Below are 20,417 nucleotides of genomic sequence, written 5' to 3'. Positions count from 1 at the left end.
GAAGGAAGGAAGGAAGGAAGGAAGGAAGGAAGGAAGGAAGGAAGGAAAACCCTGAACGTGTGTGGGATTCCTAAATGGCATTAAACATTTTTTTCATTCAATCATTCAGTTGTATCTGACTCTTCATGACCCCATGGACACCAAGCCTTTCTGTCCTTCCCTATCTCTGTCTATCCAAGTTCATATTCACTGTTTCCATGATACTGTCTATCATCTCATACTCTGCTGTCCTCTTTTCCTTTTTGCCTGCAATCTTTCTCAGCATCAATCTTTTCTAATGAATCCTATCTTCTCATCACATGGCCAAAATATTTACGTTTCAGCTTCAGTATTTGCCCTTCCAATGAAAAGTCAGAATTAATTTCTTTAAGTATTGACTGAATTGAATTGATCTCCTTGATGTTGTTAAATAGAAACTGTTCTGACCTATAAGTAAACAAACAAAAAAACAATTGTTGTATAATTGCACTCTAAAAGAAAAGAGAGGAAAAACATTGCCAATTTTTCTTTAGTAAATCCCAACAATGAGGGTATATAAGTAGAATCCCGGGTGAAGAATATCTCTAGGAAGTCCCCAAAAATTCAGAAGTTCCAATATGTATTCTAGTTGAAGCCCTTTCAAGTGTGTTCCCAAATCTCACTTAACCAATTAACAAAAATTAGCTTTTACAGAAGATTATTTTTATTAAAAAGGTATAGCAAGGACAACAGTACCAAATAATTTTTTTTTACTCCTTCAGTATTGTAGCAGCAAGCACCCCAAGAGTCCTCAGGGTGTCTGACAACACAGGTTCTTGGATCTGCTTTGTTAAAGGAAAGCAACTCAAAATGGGCTAACAAGCTTAATCAGTCAAATATGTATTGCTTACCTAGTTCAGGGGAAAAAGGTCAGCACCCCGAACTTCAGAATATACAGACAGAATTATCAAGACAGAGAAACAGATCAAGTAGACAAATTTCCAAACTGTCCAAGCATTACATCTATACCAAATCAACATCTGGGTTTTTCAAGGCCCAGGGAGGGCTCTGTAGCAGCAACGGCTTCCCAGAGTCTCATCTGATCAAATCACAGAACACTTCTCAAAGTGAGCCCCAAAACAAAGCCACACATCAGGGCTTCTATAGCCTTCTCCTGGCTCAGAGAATGTAACAACCTTATTGACTTACTGGCCAATCAAGAAGTATCTACTGAAAAACAAGCCTCCCACCCCAGGCTCCAGGTGCACTTTAGCCTAGGGGCAGGGAAAATCTTTAAAATTTACATTCCCATTACAAGTACCCACCCACCCCCCAAAAAAAGTATCCATTTAGTCCCTGAGAAGAATAAAGTCAAATGTGAAGTGGTTGCTGCAGAACACACACCCCAAATTGTGGGGAAGGAATATGTTTCTAGATTCTTTGAGTTATGTTCTCCCTTCACAGAATCGCCACAACGTTCATGTATTCTTTTATATATACGTGTGTGTGTGTGTGTGTGTATAGCCTTGCCAGTGGACAAGTCAATTGTTGAGATCCAAACAAACAGTGTAGTTAGTGAAGAAGAAGTAGGTTTTATTTTCTAGAACTGGTTTAGCTAGGCCTGCTCCTCATTACACTGGTCGAGCAGGTTGCTCTCCAGGATTGCTGCATGCAATCAGACTCAGCCGAGGCTACCGTTGACTTCAGGACTTGGGTTCTTTGAGAGACTTCAGACGAATTGGAAGGATCTATTCTCACCAGATGCTTGAGTGCTCCCCTTGATGGATCTCTCAATATCAGTGGTTGCCTAGTGCTTTCTTCTCAGGGTAAGCATTCACCCAAGATCTAGACAGAAGAAATACACAAGGAACAAAAGTGCCATCCCAAAGGCAAATGGCATGCTGAGCAAGGAGACGAGGCAGAAAAAGCTGGTGCTTTTAGATTTACAATAATTCTTCCTCCAGAAAAGCCATCAGGAAAGAGAGCAAGGGGTCTTCTCCTCAAACATTTTCTTAATGCATTTAACAAAATTTATGATCTGTTGGGAGAAACCCTACCTTTTATGCCTAATCACTGGTTAGCTTCCACTCTTCTCAAGTCGAGAACTAGAATTTCCATTGTTGTTGCAAGTATCCAAAAACTTACCAGAGGTTGTCACATGTACATGCAATTCAAGGAAAGTGGTCAGTTAAAAGGTTTTTGGTCACCATGAATTTAGGCAGTGGGAAATAACTCTGAATTGAGTGAAAACTCCCCTTCATTGTGCTTGCCTGAAAGTAGACTCACCAAACCTCCATTTGGGTTTAAACCAAACAGGGCATATCACAAATGCCCTAAAGACTCTGAATGAGGATGCATCAGGTGTATCCTCATATAATGAGCAACAACCCATTACATAAGAATCTGTGGACCCCCTGAAAACTAGGACCAGTGAAAAACCTAGACACTGTATTTCAAGAAATCATAAAAGAGAATTGCCTCTTAGAACCAGAGAACAAAGTAAAAATCTAATCTATCAATGCCTAGCAATCCCAAACCAAAAACAGTCAAGAATGTGATAGCTAACATCCTGTGTGTTCAAATCAAATTTACTACAAAGAGCCAAAAAGAAAGAGTTATTTTAAAAAGTTACTATGATCAGCATCGCATAAGACTTAGTAGCAAATATTATAAAGGAAAGAAATCTTAGAATGTGAACATTCTAAAAGGCAAAAGGCAAAAGACCAAGGCTTGAAATAAAGAATAGCACCTTAAAGAACTGAGTTCCCCTTTGGGGGGGGGGTGAAGGGTGGAGGGAGGATATGGATTTTTAGCAGAGTAGACTCCTCTCAATCAATATGGAAGGAAAGGTCAAAACTCAGTAGAAATTGAGAAATATGAATCTAGGAGTTTAGAGAAACCTAAAATGGTAAATATATTTGAGCACTTAGAAGAAGATAAACAATGAAAAAGCACTTCAGGAAAACAAGGCCCGGGTGTGGGATGTTGAAAAGAGAAAAGAAGAGGTAGGGAAAATGGAATATACTGGAGAAGAATTGAGGAAGGAGGGAGAAGTCACTAATTTGCACGAGAAGAAAAGTATACAAGGAAGGAGTAGGAGGAGCAGGGTCCCCCTGAGCTCACGCCTCTCTGAAACTAGCAAAACATATTGGAAAAAACGTGGCTGTTATGTAGAGATAGATTAAACTAATCAAGGAAACAGATGGCATCAGGAAACGGGAGAGGGCGGAAAAGAAGTCTTGAAGGAATAGTCATAAGCAAGATAAACTCCAGCTTCAGAGGGCTGATCATAAAGGGGCATTAAAAAGAGAAAGAAGGTGCGAGAGCTATAGATCAGGCCCAGAGTTTAGCAAAGAGAGAAGTCACCTAGGAGGAAACAGACTACATAACTTTATATTGCTAGGAGTGATGAGATTGCTCTTAAGAGAGGGGAAATATATAACGATAAATGATAACAGTGAACATAAATAGAATGAAGTCACCCATGAAATGAGAGGGTAGCAAAATGGATTGGAGAGTGGAATCCAATAACATACCATTTACAAGAAACACTTGAAACATAAAGAATCACACTGTAGAATTAAGGGGTTAAAACAGAATTTATTATTCTTTAGGTCAAAAAAGCTAGGATAGCAATTATGATCTCTCAAGCAAAGTATCGTAAAAACGGGCATTATTAAAAGAGGTAAGCAGGGAAAGTATTATTCTTAAAGTCACTAGAGAGAATGATGCAACATGAATACTATACACACACGTACATAAATATGTATGTGTATATTTACATATATGTATATATATACATTTTTATGTGGACCGTAGGCATAACATATAAGTATTTAAAGAATAAACTAATTGAAATGAAGAGATAAAAAGGTAACAAAAGACACTTGGAGACTATAATATATCCTTTCATATCTAGACGTCTAACAAAAATAAAAATAAGAAAGAAATTAAGGACCTGAATGCAGTATTAGAAAACTTAGATTATGATAAATTTCTGGCAGTTACCAAATAAGAATTGAAAAAATTTTTAAGCTGAAGATAAGATGATCCCACTCTGATGGCAGAAAGTGGAGAGGAATTAAGAAGCTCTTGATAAAAATGAAAGAGGAGAGTATAAAAGCTTGCATGAAGCTTCACATATTAAAAAAAAAAAACCCAAACAAAGATCTTGACAACTAGTTCCATCACTTCCTGGCAAACAGAGGGATAAGAAATGGAAGCAGTGTCAGATTTTATATTCTTGGACTCAAAGCTCATTGCAGATGGTAACTGCAGCCATGAAATTAAAAGACACTTGCTCCTTTGAAGGAAAGTTATGGCAAATCTAGACAGCATGCTGACAAAAGGTTCTTCTAGTCAAAGCTATGATTTTTCTTGTAGATTTCACAGTTTAGCTGTAAAAGTTGGACTATAAGGGAAGCTAAGCACCACAGAATCAACACTTTTGAATTGTGGTGTTGGAGAAGTCTTTTGAGAGGCCCTTGGACATCCAGGAGACCAATTCAATCAATACGTAAAGAAATGAGTTCAGGCTATTCACTGGAAGGTCAAATACTGATGCTGAAACTTAAATACTTTGGCCATATGATGAGAAGACAGGAGTCATTGGAAAGGACCCTGATGTTGGAAAAGATTGAAGACAAAAGGAAAAGGGGTGGCTGAGGATAAGATGGATAGTTAGTGCCATGGAAACAACAAACATGAACGTGGACAGACTTCAGGACATAGCGGAAGATAGAAGGACTGGCGTGCTATAGTCCATGGGGTCACAAAGAGATGAAAGCAACTGAACAACAAAAAAAAGAAAAACTACATCATAAAAACTTTGTAAAGAAAAAAAATAGAAAAAGCAGAAATATGAAGTACTTCCTTGAGTGATCACAACATAAAAATATAATCAGATTACTTGAAAAAATATTCAGAAGTAAATGAAGAATAAATATTTTCATTCCAAAAAATCAATCAAATAGAAAAAAAGCAGGTAATTTGGAACTATACTTCAAAAGGCTAATAATTAGTGCATAACCTTTGACCTAATATCACTATTTGGCTTATACTACAAAGAAAACAAAGAGAGATGGGATGCATATGTATAAAATTTTTCATAGCAGCATATTTTGTTATATCAAAAACTGCAAGTAAAGTGAGTGCCCAACAACTGGGGAGTGGCTGAACAAATAATTGTATATTAATATAATAGAATCATATTGTACTGTAAGAAGTGATCCCAGAAAAAAATCTGGGAGATTTCGTATGAATTGATGGAGAATGAAGTGTGCAGAAGCAAAAGAGCCACTTATATAATGATTATAACGTTTTAAAAGAAAGAAATCATGAAAAAATAAGACTGGTTAATCAATGTAAGAAAAACCTTTCTACACTAGATACCTTCACTTTCCCTACTCAGCCCTTTGGAATTTGGTTTCCTGCCTCGTTACTCAAATGAATCTGATCTCTCCAAAGCTACTTTCGATGGTCTCTTAATTACTGAATCTGATGTTTTGTTCATAGTCCCCATCCTTCCCTGCCCATCTATACTTTTGACATCACTGATCATCCTGAATATTCTCTCCTCTCTGTGACTGTACTAGTTCCCCTTCTGCTTGCCCAAACTTTCCTTCTCAGTTTTGTTTGCAGGCTTATTATCTTTGTCACTTCTTAAACTGTGGGGCATGACCCCATCACAGTTTAAGAAGTGATAAAGGGGTTGCAAGTGGAAAAAGTTTAAGAAGCTCCTCAAATTCTGTCCTGTTCCTTCTTCTTTTCTGTTTACATTTGCCGTGGGTTTATCTATTATCTCTATACATATGACTCACATATATGTAGAGTCTCAGTCTCTACCCTGAGTTTCTCTCCTAAATCATGAATTGCAAAGCAGACATTTCAAGCTAGATGTTCCAGAGTCATTGCAAATACAACATGTTCAAAAAAGAAATTATCTTTACCTCCCAACTCTGGCCTCTTCCAAAATTCCCTATTTCTTTTGAGTGCCTCACCAGCCTGATAGTCTATATTTGGCATTATCCTCAAAACCTCACTCTTTCTTACATCACAAAACCAATCAATTGTCATCTTGTTGTTTCTTCCTCCACCGTATCTCTTGCATCTAATCTGTTCTCTTCATTCATATAATTAGTACTTAAATTCAGTCTCTAAGCAGTTCTAACAAATTATTGCAAGAGCCTCTGAATTGGTGTATTTATCTCAAGTTTCTCACTGCTCTACAGCATTGCACATTCTACTTCCAAAGTACTTCTCCTTAAGTGTAGATCTGACCATGTGACTCCCCTATTCAGTCAAATCCAGTGGCTTCCTATTGCCTTTAGGACAAGGGTTCGTAACTTAGAGTCTGTGATTTTTTTTATACTATTTTGATAATTGTATTTCAACATAATTGTAATACTATTTATTTTATTTTATTTTGTGCATTTTGAAACTCTGTTCTATGAAGGGGCCCATAGGCTTTAGCAGACTGCTGCACATACAGAAAATGTTAAGAATCCTTGCTTTAGGATAAAATGTAAATTCTTCCACTTAGCTTTTGAAGCCTTACACAGCCTGGTCCCGATTTATCTTTCAAGCCTTATTGAATATTATTCCTCCTCCCACACACTGCAATCCAGCCAAACTAGCCTTCTTAATATTCCTCACATCCGATATTGCATCTCTCATCTCTTTGCCTTTGCACTAGCCAGCCTCCCTATGCACACTCCACCTCTTACCCCATGCCTCCAATGTATTCTCTCCTTAAGCATCATTTTCTGCATGAGGGCTTTTCTAAACATTTCACCTGCTGCTATCCTCTCTCTCAAACTTCTTTGCATTTAACTTCTTTGTATGTATTTGTATTTATTCATTCTACATTTATGCCACATATATTTGTGTATGCACTTGTTGTCTCCTCCAATAAATGGAAGTTAGGGATTTTTTTCATTCCTTGTACAAATGGCTCTGGCACTTAGCAGAGTGCCTGGCACTGTCCTTGATAAGATCTTTTTGAATACTGACTCTGTTATTCAGTAACTATGACTTCATGTCATCTGAAAATTTGATAAGCGTACCACTGATGAGATCCACTTTGTCTATGCTGAGATATGATGACTAGTCTTAAAGCCAAATTAGGCAAAAGGATTATTTCTAAAGTACGTTCTAGAAAACACAAACCAGTCATTTCCTAACACTAGTATCTGCAAAATAATTTCCAATGACGATCTACTCACCACTGAGAAAAGAGTTACTTTGGGTTATTTGTCAATCTGGAAAAAGTAAATTCTCAGTTTGCCCCTGAAGATCGATATCCATTTAAGATTGGTTATCTATATTTTAGAATGATAAATGTTAAAGGTATAAGGAACATTAAATACCATCTTGTCCAATCCCTTATTTCACTGAAGAGGAAACATACCCAGATACATAAAGTGTCTAGCTAGTTAGCTAGTGACAGAACCAGGATTCAAACACATTCCTCTTGATTGTCTATTTCCCTTTCTACTATATCACACTGCCTTCTTTTAAAAGGCAGTTTTCTAATTTCGAGTCACCACCTTACCTCCATCCTTCCTATATGGAAAGTTCACTGTCTTCACATTAAATACACTAACTTTTAACTTCTGACACTAGCTTCTTAACTTAATAATGATTAATAAGTCCAGAAAACTCAAGGATTTCCAAGAGTTGGAAGTACCTTAGAGACCAGCCAGTCCTCAACCCTCTCATTTTACATGTTAAAAAACGTTGAAGTCCAAAGAAATGATGTGATCTGTCCAGACACAACTCCTGAGTAGTAATGCCCAAACTGGATCTATATGGTACAAGACATCTAGATAAAAGCAGAAATCTTCACTAAATTTTCCAAATTTACATAATCACCATCATGCCAAACCCTTGAATATTAAAAAGTAATCAAACACGGAGCCATTTTCTGCTACTCCACACTGAGATTAGATGAATAACACAGACGTTGCCTTTCAATCATAATTTCTGAATGTTTTAACAGAAAAAGTAATTGATTTGGTGTCACTAATAAAATGTAAAAGTATATTTAGACTATCATTGTCCATTCAAGGAAATTATTATTTGTGTGATATACTACATTCCAATTCTGAGCAGCCCTACTGCAGTCTCTAACCTTATATATACATTTGACAGTTTGCTTTTGTTGAAGGAAACAAATGACACGGGGAAACAATCACAGCATAAAGTGGAAATAATTTGAAAGACTGATAATAGATCTTGGGGAAAGCGCCAACAAAAATGATAGAAAACATTCATTTGTATGTATCAGATACTCTAAGATAAATAGAATCAGGAAACTTTGGTTTGAATTCTGGGTTTGCCAATTAATATCTTTACCACTTAATACCTTTTACATCTCTGAGCCTGAGTTCCTTCATCAAAAGGGATCTCACATGAACTCTGTGATCTCTAGAGCCCCCTCCAGTTTATATCCCTATGATCTTATAGTAGTTAACATGTCTTCATACTCAAAAACTAAAAGATCTTTCTAATGTTGCATAGATACATGAGAAAGGACACATTAAAATTCCTTTCTCTGTTTCTGTGCATTATTTTTGCATACAATACTAGATATGTTTAGCAGACAACTCATCACAATGATTTTGATGAACAAAGGCCTCCTAGAAAAGTACTAGAAGATTCAGGTACTGATTTTATGAACTTGATCTTTTTCTTTTTACATAGGTGAAAAATGCAGCTGCCAATGTACTCAGGGAAACATGGCTAATTTACAAAAATACAAAGCTGGTAAAAAAAATAGATCATTCAAGAGTAAGAAAACATCAGCGTAAATTCTTACAAGCAATCCATCAGTAAGTAGTAATTTTTCTCCCATTCTGCTGTTATATCTTTGGACTTATATCAGGGGGAAAAAGTTTATTTTCAGAGGGCATTAAATGGCAAAGTAATGTTTTTTTTTTAGATAAGATTTTTCAACACCAATTTGTAAATTCCTTGCATATTTGAGAGATTATATATCAATAACATTCATTGAAAAGAATAAACATTTGAAATAGTACTGGATGCTTAGACTCTCATTTCATGTGTTGCACACTTTCAAATTATTGCTACAGGTATTTGTTAAGGTTTTACTGCCTAACAAATCATATGAATCTTTGTCATTTGCTCTTTGAGAATTAGGCTGGATCTACATGATGCCAGACATCTAGATAAAAGCAGAAATCTTCAATAAATTTTCTGAATTTAACATAATCAACATAATGCCAAATACTTGAATATTAAGAATTATCTATATAATTGAGTTTTTTCAGCTTCTTTATATGTTATGATCTCACTTAAATATATGTCCTTCATATGATTCTGTATCCTTGAATTCTTTCTGCTAGAAATCTCTTGCTATGCTGATGTTAAAGAGAATGATTATATAATGGTTATATTTTTCCTATCTTATAACTCCATTGAATTTCGAGAAAGAAATACATATACAATATTTGCTGGTGCACTGGAGGCATTGGTTTTTAGGACTTCAGGGACTTTCTTCCCAAGACAGGATGCATCATACTGTGTGTATTTTTCCTGGGGATATTTTATTTACATCCCTAAGAAGAGGGAATAGATGGGTTTTTTACCTCCTAGGATGATTGATTTGTTTCACAGAGAGCCAAAGTGTCTTTTTCAATGTTACCCAGCAAGACAGTCATTGAAGAAGATCTTTTGATTTCTAGTCTCTTGCTCTGTTCAAGATATCAGACCTCTGTATCTCCTTAAGTCTAAAATATTTGGAAGTTTCTTCTGATTATTTTCAATAGTATCTCTAACCAACATGGTTTCATTAAGATTTTGTTGGAGCTTTACAATTTACTTACCTTCTTATGTAGGTACTTACTCTCTTTCCCATCAGTCTATATGTGGATTTGTTTGTTAGTTTTTATTCTATTTTGACTGTGTTTTAACTTATGTGTTTGAGGAGCAGATAGTTCTATATATGTTTTCGTTCTGATGGGTATGTGCATGCCAGTGCATGTATTGAACAGAGTATGAACATATGTATTGCAGAGCATACATCTGTATGGGTGGGAGAGAGTCTGTTACCAAATCCTTTGGATTCTACCTTTGTAACATCTCTCATATATGCCTTCTTTCCTCTGACACTGCCACCACTCTGGTCCAGTCCCCCATCATCTCCCACCTGGACTGTTGTAATAGCTTGCTCATTCTTCTCCCTTCCTCAAGTCTGTCCCCACTATACTCATCTTCCACTCAGTTATCAAATTGATCTTCTTAAAGCACAAGTTTGACCATGTCATACCCTCTCCCATTCAATAAATTCCCTTCTTGCCTCTAGGATCAAATGTAAAATCCTCTCTGACTTTTAAATGCCTTCATAACCTTCCTCCCATCTACCTTTCCTATCTTCTTATACTTTGGTCATCCATGTACTCTGTGATCCAGTGACACTGGCCTTCTTGCTGTTCCTAGTACAAGACACTCCCTTTCCTGACTATTTTTATTAGCTATCACCCTTGCCCAGAATTCTCTCCTGGCTTCCCTGCCCCCCTTAAAATTCCCTATAAAATCCTACTTTGCACAAGAAGCTTTTCCAAATCTCCATCATTTCTAATGCTTTTCCTCTGATTTATCCAGTCTCTAATTTGTGTATCCTATTTTTACACAGCATGTTGTTCACCCGCTTAGACTGTGAGCTCCTTGAGAATAGGGACTGGGTTTTTTTTTTTGTTTTGGGGTTTTTTTTTCCTTTCTTTGTATCCCCAGCACTTAGCACAGTGCCTGGCTCATAGTAGGTTCTAAAAAATGTTTGTTGACTGACTGACTGATTAGAGCATATGAAGATGCAGAGACAGGTCTGGAGGGGTAAGTATTAGCATTGTGTGGATAGTGGAATGTAAATAGATTTTGTTCATGAATGGATATTATAATATTATTATGAAAATAATATTATGAAAATATTATTATTACAAATAAATATACATACAGATATGAATTCATATAAACCAAAATACATAAAACTTTTGAAAAGCATAATCCTAAATATATTAACAAATATTAAGACTATTTTAATGGTATTATGGCATGCCATACTTATGCAAGAATGGCCTGAGGGAATACCTGTTATGTTTTGCTTACATCAGTCATTATCTACACTGCTGTTTCTATAGTGATATAAATTTCTAACATTTTAACTTGAATTTTAAGCAATTTTCAAAGACTACAGATAGCATTTTATTAATCAATATTATGATAGTCCTGGGCATATTGTTTTTAGGATAGCGATATTTTAAGGAGATATTCAATTGTATGTTTATAAGTATGTGTCATATAAGTTTATTCTGATAATATGTAATCTAATTTTATTTTATTAAGTTTTTAAAAAGCGCATAGGGCTCGATTCTTATGGCAAGGTCTTTGATAGAGTCAGACCATTCAGACACAGTTTTTGCTTTAGATTTTGATAGCTGAATGAGTATTGAAAATTAATTTCTTTGATAGAGTTCTCCTGATTTTTACTGTTTAGTAATTATTCCAGGAGAGCTTCATTTGCTAATTTTTGCAAATCTAATGGTTTTTGCTTAATCTATTCTCTTCTATTCCCCCTCCCTTTTTTCCTCTTCCTCAACTCCCTTCATGGGAGAGGTAAATCCCATTACTCAGTAATTGACTTCTTGATTTGTGCCATTTAATTTTAAAAGAATTTAATTTTTAAAAAATTTCAATGATGCAGTTTGCCTTTTGGACAGACAGATCTATGTCATGGAGCTATTAGATTCAGTATGTTTTTATTCTTTCCGATGGTCATTTTAACTTTTAAATTTATCAATTTATGATCCTACTTATAAGCCTATTGATAAATGTGAATCTCTCCCATAGAAAACAGGAGATAGATGGATAGATAGATATTTTAATAGATCCATCCGTCTATCTAATATACACATATATATGCATAAAAGAAGTCATGCTTATCTTGCTCTCATAAAACCAAGCTTCTGAAGAATCCAAAATGAAATAAGAAGTATGTAGAAACTAAAACACAATTTCTGTGACATTGTTTGAAATCTGTTCCTTTAAATCAAATCACCTATCAGCAGTGCTCACCTTCAATCCAAAATACCTCATACTATTATTTCTAATATCAATACCAAGACATTTTTATTTTTTTAATTTCTTTGTTATGAAAATTGGATAATTCTTTTCCATGTTCAGACCCACTTATCTTGAATCATCACTTTTACTGTGTATATAACCAGAACTTTGAGAATTTGCTGTCTGGAGGGGAGATTTCGGGGGTGGGGGGTGGCAATGTGGAAATCCTTATGGGATAAAAAATACGAACACCAGGGTTATTCTAAAGAGTTTCGGTGAACCTTATGTACCTGCAGAATTAGTACAGGACCTTCCAGCTGGTGAATCGAGCCCCCTGTGTCCATCTGAACACCATTCTATGTTCTTTTGTTCCAATATATTTTACAGTTTCTTTTCTTTTGTTTTGTCTTTTTATTTCAACAAAATGAAAATAGAGCTCGGAAGTAAGTTGTATAAGCTGCTCTGCTCAACATTTGCAGAATTTACTACCGTCTGCATGCAACCAGCAGATCTTTTATTTGTGAATTTCAGTAGTCTGATTGCTACCATAGAAATGTGATCCAAATTCATGGTCTTTTTCTGTGATAAGTGAAGTTCACAAGGAAGGAGTCAATGTTTTTCTTACTCTTCTCCTCCCTCTCCCCCCCTTTTTTTTACTTTGAGGGGGAAATCTCACAACACACAAACCTGCATGTTACCTTTTATTCTGGCAGCTACAGCTGAAGTAAGACCATTAGATCTTTATCATGACAGTCAGAATAAAAAACAGGAAGTCAAGGTCAAGAGGACAACATTTTAAGCAAAGAAAAGTTTAGACAAATATGTATAGTGCTTATTTTAACTTTTCAAGCTCTAAAAAAAATGATGAGCAAAATTCTACTGTTAGATATAAGTATAATATTCTCTTGTCATTAATTAACTGATACTTTCCATGATTTTTGCCTGATCTTAAGGGCATAATTATCCATCAATTCCCTTGGCATAACTTCAAAATGTAAAAATTTATCTTTGTATCTTATTCCATATGGATCTTCTAGTTCTGTTAGAAAACTTCATAGCTGAAAGAGAGTTAAGATGATGGTGGTAGTGGTGGTGATGATGATATCAGGGAATAATAGCAGCCATAGGGCTTTGATATTTTGGAAAGCACTTTGCATATATTTTGATTTGATTTTAGAAAATATCCAAACTGTTTATTATGCACATAAGGATGCAATTTGTTTAGTTAGTGGCAGAGGTAAAACTATAATCCAGATTTCTATACTTCCTGTCTCGCACTTTCTTTACACTGTACCATGTTGTATGTCCATAATGGGCTTACCAAGTTAGCATTTTTTAAAGGTGTACATAAAGTTAATATGTAAAAACTGTCTATCACAATGCCACATGGCGTTTGGGGGGAAATTATCCTTTGAAATCTTCTGTTTATGACCAGGATTCTTAATACTTTTTGTGTTGTGGTAGTATGGTGAAGCTTAAGGACCCCTTCTCAAAATGATATTTTAAATACATAAAATATGGAGGATTACAAAGGTAACCAGTTTTACTGAAACATAGTATCAAAATGTGTTTTAAGTTCACAGAGCTCAGGTTAAGAATGCCTAGTTTAGGATTAGTTTATAACATTCCATCCTTAACCTTTTGGAATGAAAAGGTGTATGCTATATAGTATAACTTAAATTAAATTCAAATTGGTTTGGTTTCAAAAGAACTTACAGAGAAACTTCTTACACTCTCAAAGAAAAGTAAGATGAATAACCTAAAATGGTTAGAGATTGTGCTTTAAATATGCTTTAACTACCCAAAAAATATATTGCCACAATAGGGCAACACTGGTGACATATGGGATATTGTGGCTTCAAAGAATTAGAGATTTGCAGAAATTTCCCTGGCAATACACTCTTGCCCTAAAAGTTAAGAATTTTCTTGTGTACCTATTTAAACTCTTTAAGTAGTTTAAATTACTCATTAAGTTATTGAGCTTCTGAAGTATGAGTAACTTGATAATGATTTAAAAAAAATTTTTATTCTAGGAGTAGTTCTTCTTGATCTGTTCATCTTTTAGAGCACAGTTCTGGAGTATAAATAATCTAATTTGTATCAAGATAAGGACTTGTTTCTCTGAAATGCCAAGAAATTACTTGTCCCAAGTAATTGTTTTCCCATAAGTATTACACAATGTAAGTCCATTCCCAACCTATTGTTAAAAAATTTACTTTTTTTAATTTTTACTGCAAGATATAATAAAACAAGACTGAGAGAATATTGCATTTTATTTTTTAAAACCAGTATTTTGCCGTAAAGCATCAACTATTAAAATCTTATGGCTTATGTGTGTACAAATTTTGAAAACAAGATAGTTTCCCTACCTCCCAAATTTATTAAGCAGTTCAAAATAAAATTCAGAGGTGTGGCCAGGTGGCTCAGTGAGTAAGAGCACCGGCCCCAGTATCAGGATGACCTGGGGATCAAATCCGAGCTCAGACACTTAGCATCCACCCAGAAACACCTGGCCATGTAACCTTGAGCAAGTTACTTAACCCCAATTGCTCAAAAAAAATTTTTTTAATAAATAAATAAAATTCAAGTTGAGTACAGTGAGGAAAAAGTGAAAAATTATGAATATTTAGAGTTTTAATATGCTGCTGATTGAATAAAAGCTGTGTTTAAATTAATAAGAATCTCACTTATCACTGTGTTTTCATCAGTCCGAACACTTACCCCAATCCATTTCAGATTAAAAAGGGCTAATTATTGTATCTGTTCATATAGGCATAGGAAGGTGTTGAATAACACAACACTGATGAAAACTCAATTGCTTTATGTGTTTCTTCCTATGTCTATTTGTCATGATACTGGGGCTTCAAGGAATGTTGTGGCTTTCTCTCATATGAATAAATCCTTATTACCCCTTTTCAAATATAACTTAAACCACACGGTGGATAATAGTCCTGAGGACATCACATTTCTTGCTCTCCTTTTTTTGTGGTGTTAAAGAAGCATGCTTTTCATTATACCAGATACATAACCAGTTTTTTACTTTACCCCCAAATATTCGAGGCATTATTCATGCAATTATTTGCTCTTGTTAGTTTTGTGCATGCTTTTGGGGAGGAAAAAGATAAATGAAAAACAGAGAAAACTATCTGACTTTAAATTTTACCTCATAGATTAAGAAGTGTAAAAATGGAACAGAGGAAACTAAATGACCAAGCAAACACATTGGTGGACCTGGTCAAGGTGAGTCAACACATTTTCTTGTCAAAAGCCAAAACCATTCTCATGGTCCTCTAGTCTGAATTTTAAGTGTTTTATCAAAGGTCATTAAGATAGAATACCATAAGGTGTGTGATTTTTACAGATCCTTGAATGCCAATAGTAATTCCATGTTGGACAAGAGAATGCTGTCTGTCATCATCAGACTGAAATATCAAGAATAGGAATTGTTATATGGATGTGTCTAGTTGTAGGTGTTTGACAAGGAGAAAAAAAATTAAAAATAACTTCCTACTTAAAATATTGTGAGATTTTCAAAGCCCTGGTTACTAGAAGTCTTTTTTTCTTTTAGTTTATATCTGTGTTTTATGTAGAAAAATCTATAGGCACTAGATAAGGAGCAACTGAGATTAAAGAAAGGAGAAATGATAGTGTGAATGATCTCCAAGAAAAGAGGGGAAAGGATGGGATCAAAGTACATGGAGAGGAGCTGGCCATGAGGAGAAGGACCATCTCCTTATTAGTATGGAGTAAAGAATGGGGCAATGATGTCAAGGAATTACAAGATGAGGAGAAGGGGAGAAAAGAGAGATCCCAGTGAATGGTTATGATTTTCTCCATAAAGAAATAACACAGGGGGCAGCCAGGTAGCACAGCGAATAAGAGCACCGGCTCCAGTGTTGGGATGACCTGGAGATCGAATCCCAGGCTCAGACACTCAGCACCACACCCAGAAATAACTGGCCGTGTAACCTTGGGCAAGTTACTTAACCCCAATTGCTTAAAAAAAAGAAAAAAAAAAAAGAAATAACACAGATGCTGATATTTTGAGAGATAAAGTGATTTACCCCAGGTCAAACTAATAGCAGAGAGCAGAGGTGAGATGAAGAGGTCAAGTTCTCTTATTTCATTTCCAATTTATTTCCAAGGCATTAAGAAGCTTTTGGTTGCTTTTTCTTATTTTTTCATTAGATTTCATTATTAATATTCAGAAGTCATACTCAGTTGTGTTTGCTTTAGAATGCCAGCTATTTTGTTATTTTTTTTCTTTGCATCCTTGAGTCTGGTGCTTGAGATTCTGTTTAATCAACGTTTCCTGAATGAAGAAATGAACAAATTAATTATTATTGTTAGCATCTATGTAGCATTTTTAGGTCTATGAACCTCTGAAAATATCTCATTTTATCCTCATAACAGCCCAGGGAGGTAGACACTTCTTATCCTCATTTTACAGATGAGGAAAGTGAGACAGATACAGGTTAAGTGACTCGCCCAGGATCACACAGCAGTAAGTGTCTGAGGTCTATTGTTGTTGTTGAATCATTTGACACATCCAACTCTTTGGGACCCCATTTGGGGTTTTCTTGGCCAACATAGTGGATCAGTTTGCCATTTCCTTCTCTAGCTCATTTTACAGATGAGCAAGCAGGGTTAAGTGACTTGCCAAGGATCACACAGCTAGTGTCTGAGGCTGGATTTGAACTCGAGTCTTCTATTCTCCAGGTTTAGGATTTTTATCTACCTACCTGCCAATGAATGGATGCATGAATGAGGGGAGTGGTGGGGGAGAGAGGGAGAGATGAGGAGAAGGGGGGAAAAGGGGGAAGCAGAGAAGGGAGAAGGGGGAGAGAAGGGGGGAGAGAGAGAGAAAGTATCTATTCCTCAGTGGACATCATACCAGAAGGGAGTCTGTACTAGCTGAGTATTTAATACTCGAGCACTTCTGGGGCCATACCCTCTCTTCATACTCCTTATATATGTATCATACTCTTCCTTTTCAGACACAAAGCATCATGTATGAAATGATTTCTGACATAAATGACAGAAGTGAAGAATTTGACAAGAGGGTTGTTAACCTGGAAAATAAGTTAGAGACTTTGCTCAGTAACATTCAAGCCCTCCCTGAACTGCTAAGTCAGACAATCAGCAAGCAGCAAAGAGATTTCCTGGAAACTCATATGCAAAACTACAAGCAGAACGATGTCTACAGTGAAGAGCGGTCACGGTCCTTGACCCGAAGAAGGAGGTCCTCCTCTACAGCCCCACCAACATCATCAGAGAGTAGCTAGAAGGGAATAAGTTAACCACAAAATAAAAGACTTTTTGCCATCATATGGTCAATATTTTAGCTTTTATTGTAAAGCCCTACGGTTCTAATCAGTGTTATCTGGGTTCTGATGTCAGAATTCTGGGAACCTGAACACAATGTTTTAGGCCAAAATGAGTGAAAACTCTTTGCTTTTCTTTCAGATGCACAGGGAATGCACCTATTATTGCCATATAGATTGTCCCCCTGTAATTCCACTAACTTTTTATTCATGCACTTCAGACTTTACTACCACAGTATATAATATAATAAAAAGGTGAATTTCTGCAAATATTGGCTTTATCACTCCAGCAGAACTTTGGAATATGATCTTTTTGCATTATCTTCAATAGTAAATGATCAGTGAGAACAGCTGTTACCAATAACACTAATTTCCAAATTTTCAGTCTCTTGGGAAAACAAATTAAATTGCTTGGTGCAATATTCTTTCAAATAGTATATAAAATAAGGTCATTGATACAGCCACCTTTCCATTTGTAAAATTAAGGGTTTCTGATTAATTCGCAAGTTAAAGTCTAGGCTCACTTTTATCATAGCAACAATATCACAGGTCTCACAAACTATTTTACTAATCAATCTGTTCTCAATTCCATAGAAAATTAGCATGATAAGGGTGCCAAGATTAACCCTAAATTCATTGTGATATTTTCCTAAATATAATTCTAGAGTTTTAACATCCAAAAAAAATAGGTATTTCATAAGTTCCCTTTTATTCACTAATCATGGACTATCTTTGTTGCTTTCAAAGAGCATATGCTTAATAGAAAGGAGAATCAATATAAAGGGTGCTTTCATTTTCATAGACCTTTTTTTATCTATAACATGCCATAATTACTTTCTCTAGGACTCAAAGTTGGAAACATTTTGTTCATGTTTCTAAAATAAAGCACTTTTAAGATAAGTCCATATTCATTTTACTTACCGATTCACTCTCATGCTACCTTACCTTCTTACTTATATCCCTTAATACAATGCAGAATGAATAACATTTTTTTTACTCCACCATCTTGGCTCTGCCCTTCCTCCCACCCCCAACAACTTTCCTTGAATCAAACAGATGCCTGATATAGAATTCTATGGTTCTGCCAGTGGTCTTCTTTTGGTCTTTACTTTGATGTCTGGCACAAAGGCAGACACAATTTGAGAAGACATTCTGAATAGTGATTCCCTCACACTATGACAGTGTTCCCTATGTTATTCATCTGGATGTGCTGTAAGACCTAATATTTGGAAAGTCATCTGTAATGTGTAGTAGGCTAACATACAGATTCCCCTTTCCCCTTCCATCATTCTGATCTGTCTAGCTTTCATTAAGAACTAAATTTTCACTTCTCAAATAAATCTCTGACTTATGATGCTTATACCCTCAGCATCATTTTCTGACTATCCCCATTGTAATTCATTTCTGGCCTTTGAAAGTTGCTAATACATATATATCTTTCTTCTTTACCTGTAGATAGAACTCTGGTGCAATATATGATGTGGGTAGTATGCCTGGATAAAGTGAATTTTATGACTATTCTTTGTTGTCAGTGCTAAAATCAAACATCGTCTTTCCAGGCCAAAGCATAAAAAGTGACATTTCTTAGGAAAACACAAGGATATACTATTGCTACCAAAAGAAATCTCAGTGGCCATACATAAGCATATCTCCTAATCCCAAATATATATTTTGATTATATGAAATTCGATGTCTTAATCAAGAAAAGTTTGTGTTTTTGTGTAAAAAATCCCACTCTACAAACTTTGGGAAACACATCAGAAAATCATGGACATATTTAGTATCTTAATATGAAAGGGAAGGGAAATAGAAAAGGAACCAGGGACAAAAATAATTTATTCATATATTTCTACCTTCAACACAAAAGCTAATCTGTTGTAATGATGAGATAGTGTGGTAGTCTAACTATGATTTGCATCTTACTGATCAAGTCACAACTCCAACCCAAAGAACTGAAACTTGAGGAAAAGCTGATGTATTACTAGTCTACTAAGAAATATGAAAATTAAGAGATTAAATTCTACAAGTATAGACTAAGGAACATTTCTCTAGTCTCTAGATGGTGGGAAAAATGAAAAACTATCTAACACCAAATAGTCAAAATAAAAAGGTTGGATGGGAAGGGAAAGAGAATATCCAAACATTGTATTGCAAGCATTGCCTCAAGAATGTGTAGTTCATATGCATCTTTTAAAGACTGGAGTCAAACTGGTGGCAGTTTTATGTACCTTGACACAAAAAGTCTACAAGGGGATGGGTGCTAGGAAGGCCCACAAAAGTTCTGCTTTGACGTCTCAGGGTGAGCAAAGTGAACTTGGGTTTATACAAAGGTATATGATTGTACAAGCTCCTTCATATAAAGACCTAACTGTGATAAATCTAATACCTACCAGCATCTCCCCATAACATTGTTTAGGCCCATACCTCCTCTCTTCTGCCTGTGAGAGGGATTCATTTTTCCTAAGAGAAGACAAAGCAGTCCCCAGGACCTGATTGGCCTGACACAGATTCTTGTTCACCATAGGCTATAAAAAGCTTAAAGCAGTGGTGTCTGGGCTTCTCAGATTGGTGGGTGCCAGAACACAAGAGTCACCATGCCCTATCCTGATGAGACAAAGTCTAACAAAACCGAAAATTAAGTGCTACTCTATCCTTGTTACCGTGTTAGAACAAAGTTGACTCTTTTGTCTACTTTTCATTGACATAGGAGTGCCTCATTTTGTCCCAAAATCAAACCTGAATTAAGAAAGTGCTTGCATTAGGCATTAGTTCTGATATTTTATGTAACAGCAATTGAGACAAGATGAGATAGGTCCATGGCTTACATCCCAGTTGAGTTGGGGAAAGAGCACTACAAATACTTAGAAATCGACTATTTGACAGTGCCTAACTCCCAAGTACTAGAGACCTCCTGACCTTGGGACTGGCAGTTCTCTCTGTGGGACAGGGATCCCAGAGAGAGATAAATTCAGTAAGTACTGAAGGAGGCTGTCTTTTTACTGAAGGTAAAGAAAGTGCCAAGTTCAGCATTCCCTGATAGCTGTTTACTATTATGCA

At 35.8% G+C, this 20,417-nt stretch overlaps 1 protein-coding gene across 1 annotated transcript in view; it reads left to right on the top strand.

Annotated features, from left to right (window-relative positions):
• KCNN2 (potassium calcium-activated channel subfamily N member 2) overlaps positions 1–18,250 on the top strand; it is a 191,945-nt gene extending 173,695 nt beyond the window's left edge. The window contains exons 6-8 of the mRNA XM_069088189.1: positions 8,662–8,789; positions 15,207–15,276; positions 17,034–18,250. Coding sequence (XP_068944290.1) covers positions 8,662–8,789; positions 15,207–15,276; positions 17,034–17,321 — 486 coding nt within the window. The 3' untranslated portion in view covers positions 17,322–18,250. The remainder of the gene's footprint in view (positions 1–8,661; positions 8,790–15,206; positions 15,277–17,033) is intronic.
• Positions 18,251–20,417: the final 2,167 nt, after the last annotated feature.

This window comes from Petaurus breviceps, unplaced genomic scaffold (genome assembly GCF_028583685.1).
Source record: "Petaurus breviceps papuanus isolate PSGF00001 unplaced genomic scaffold, PetGlider_PUasm1.0 184, whole genome shotgun sequence".
Lineage (NCBI taxonomy): Eukaryota > Metazoa > Chordata > Mammalia > Diprotodontia > Petauridae > Petaurus > Petaurus breviceps.
This window is presented reverse-complemented; position numbering and strand designations above follow the sequence as displayed.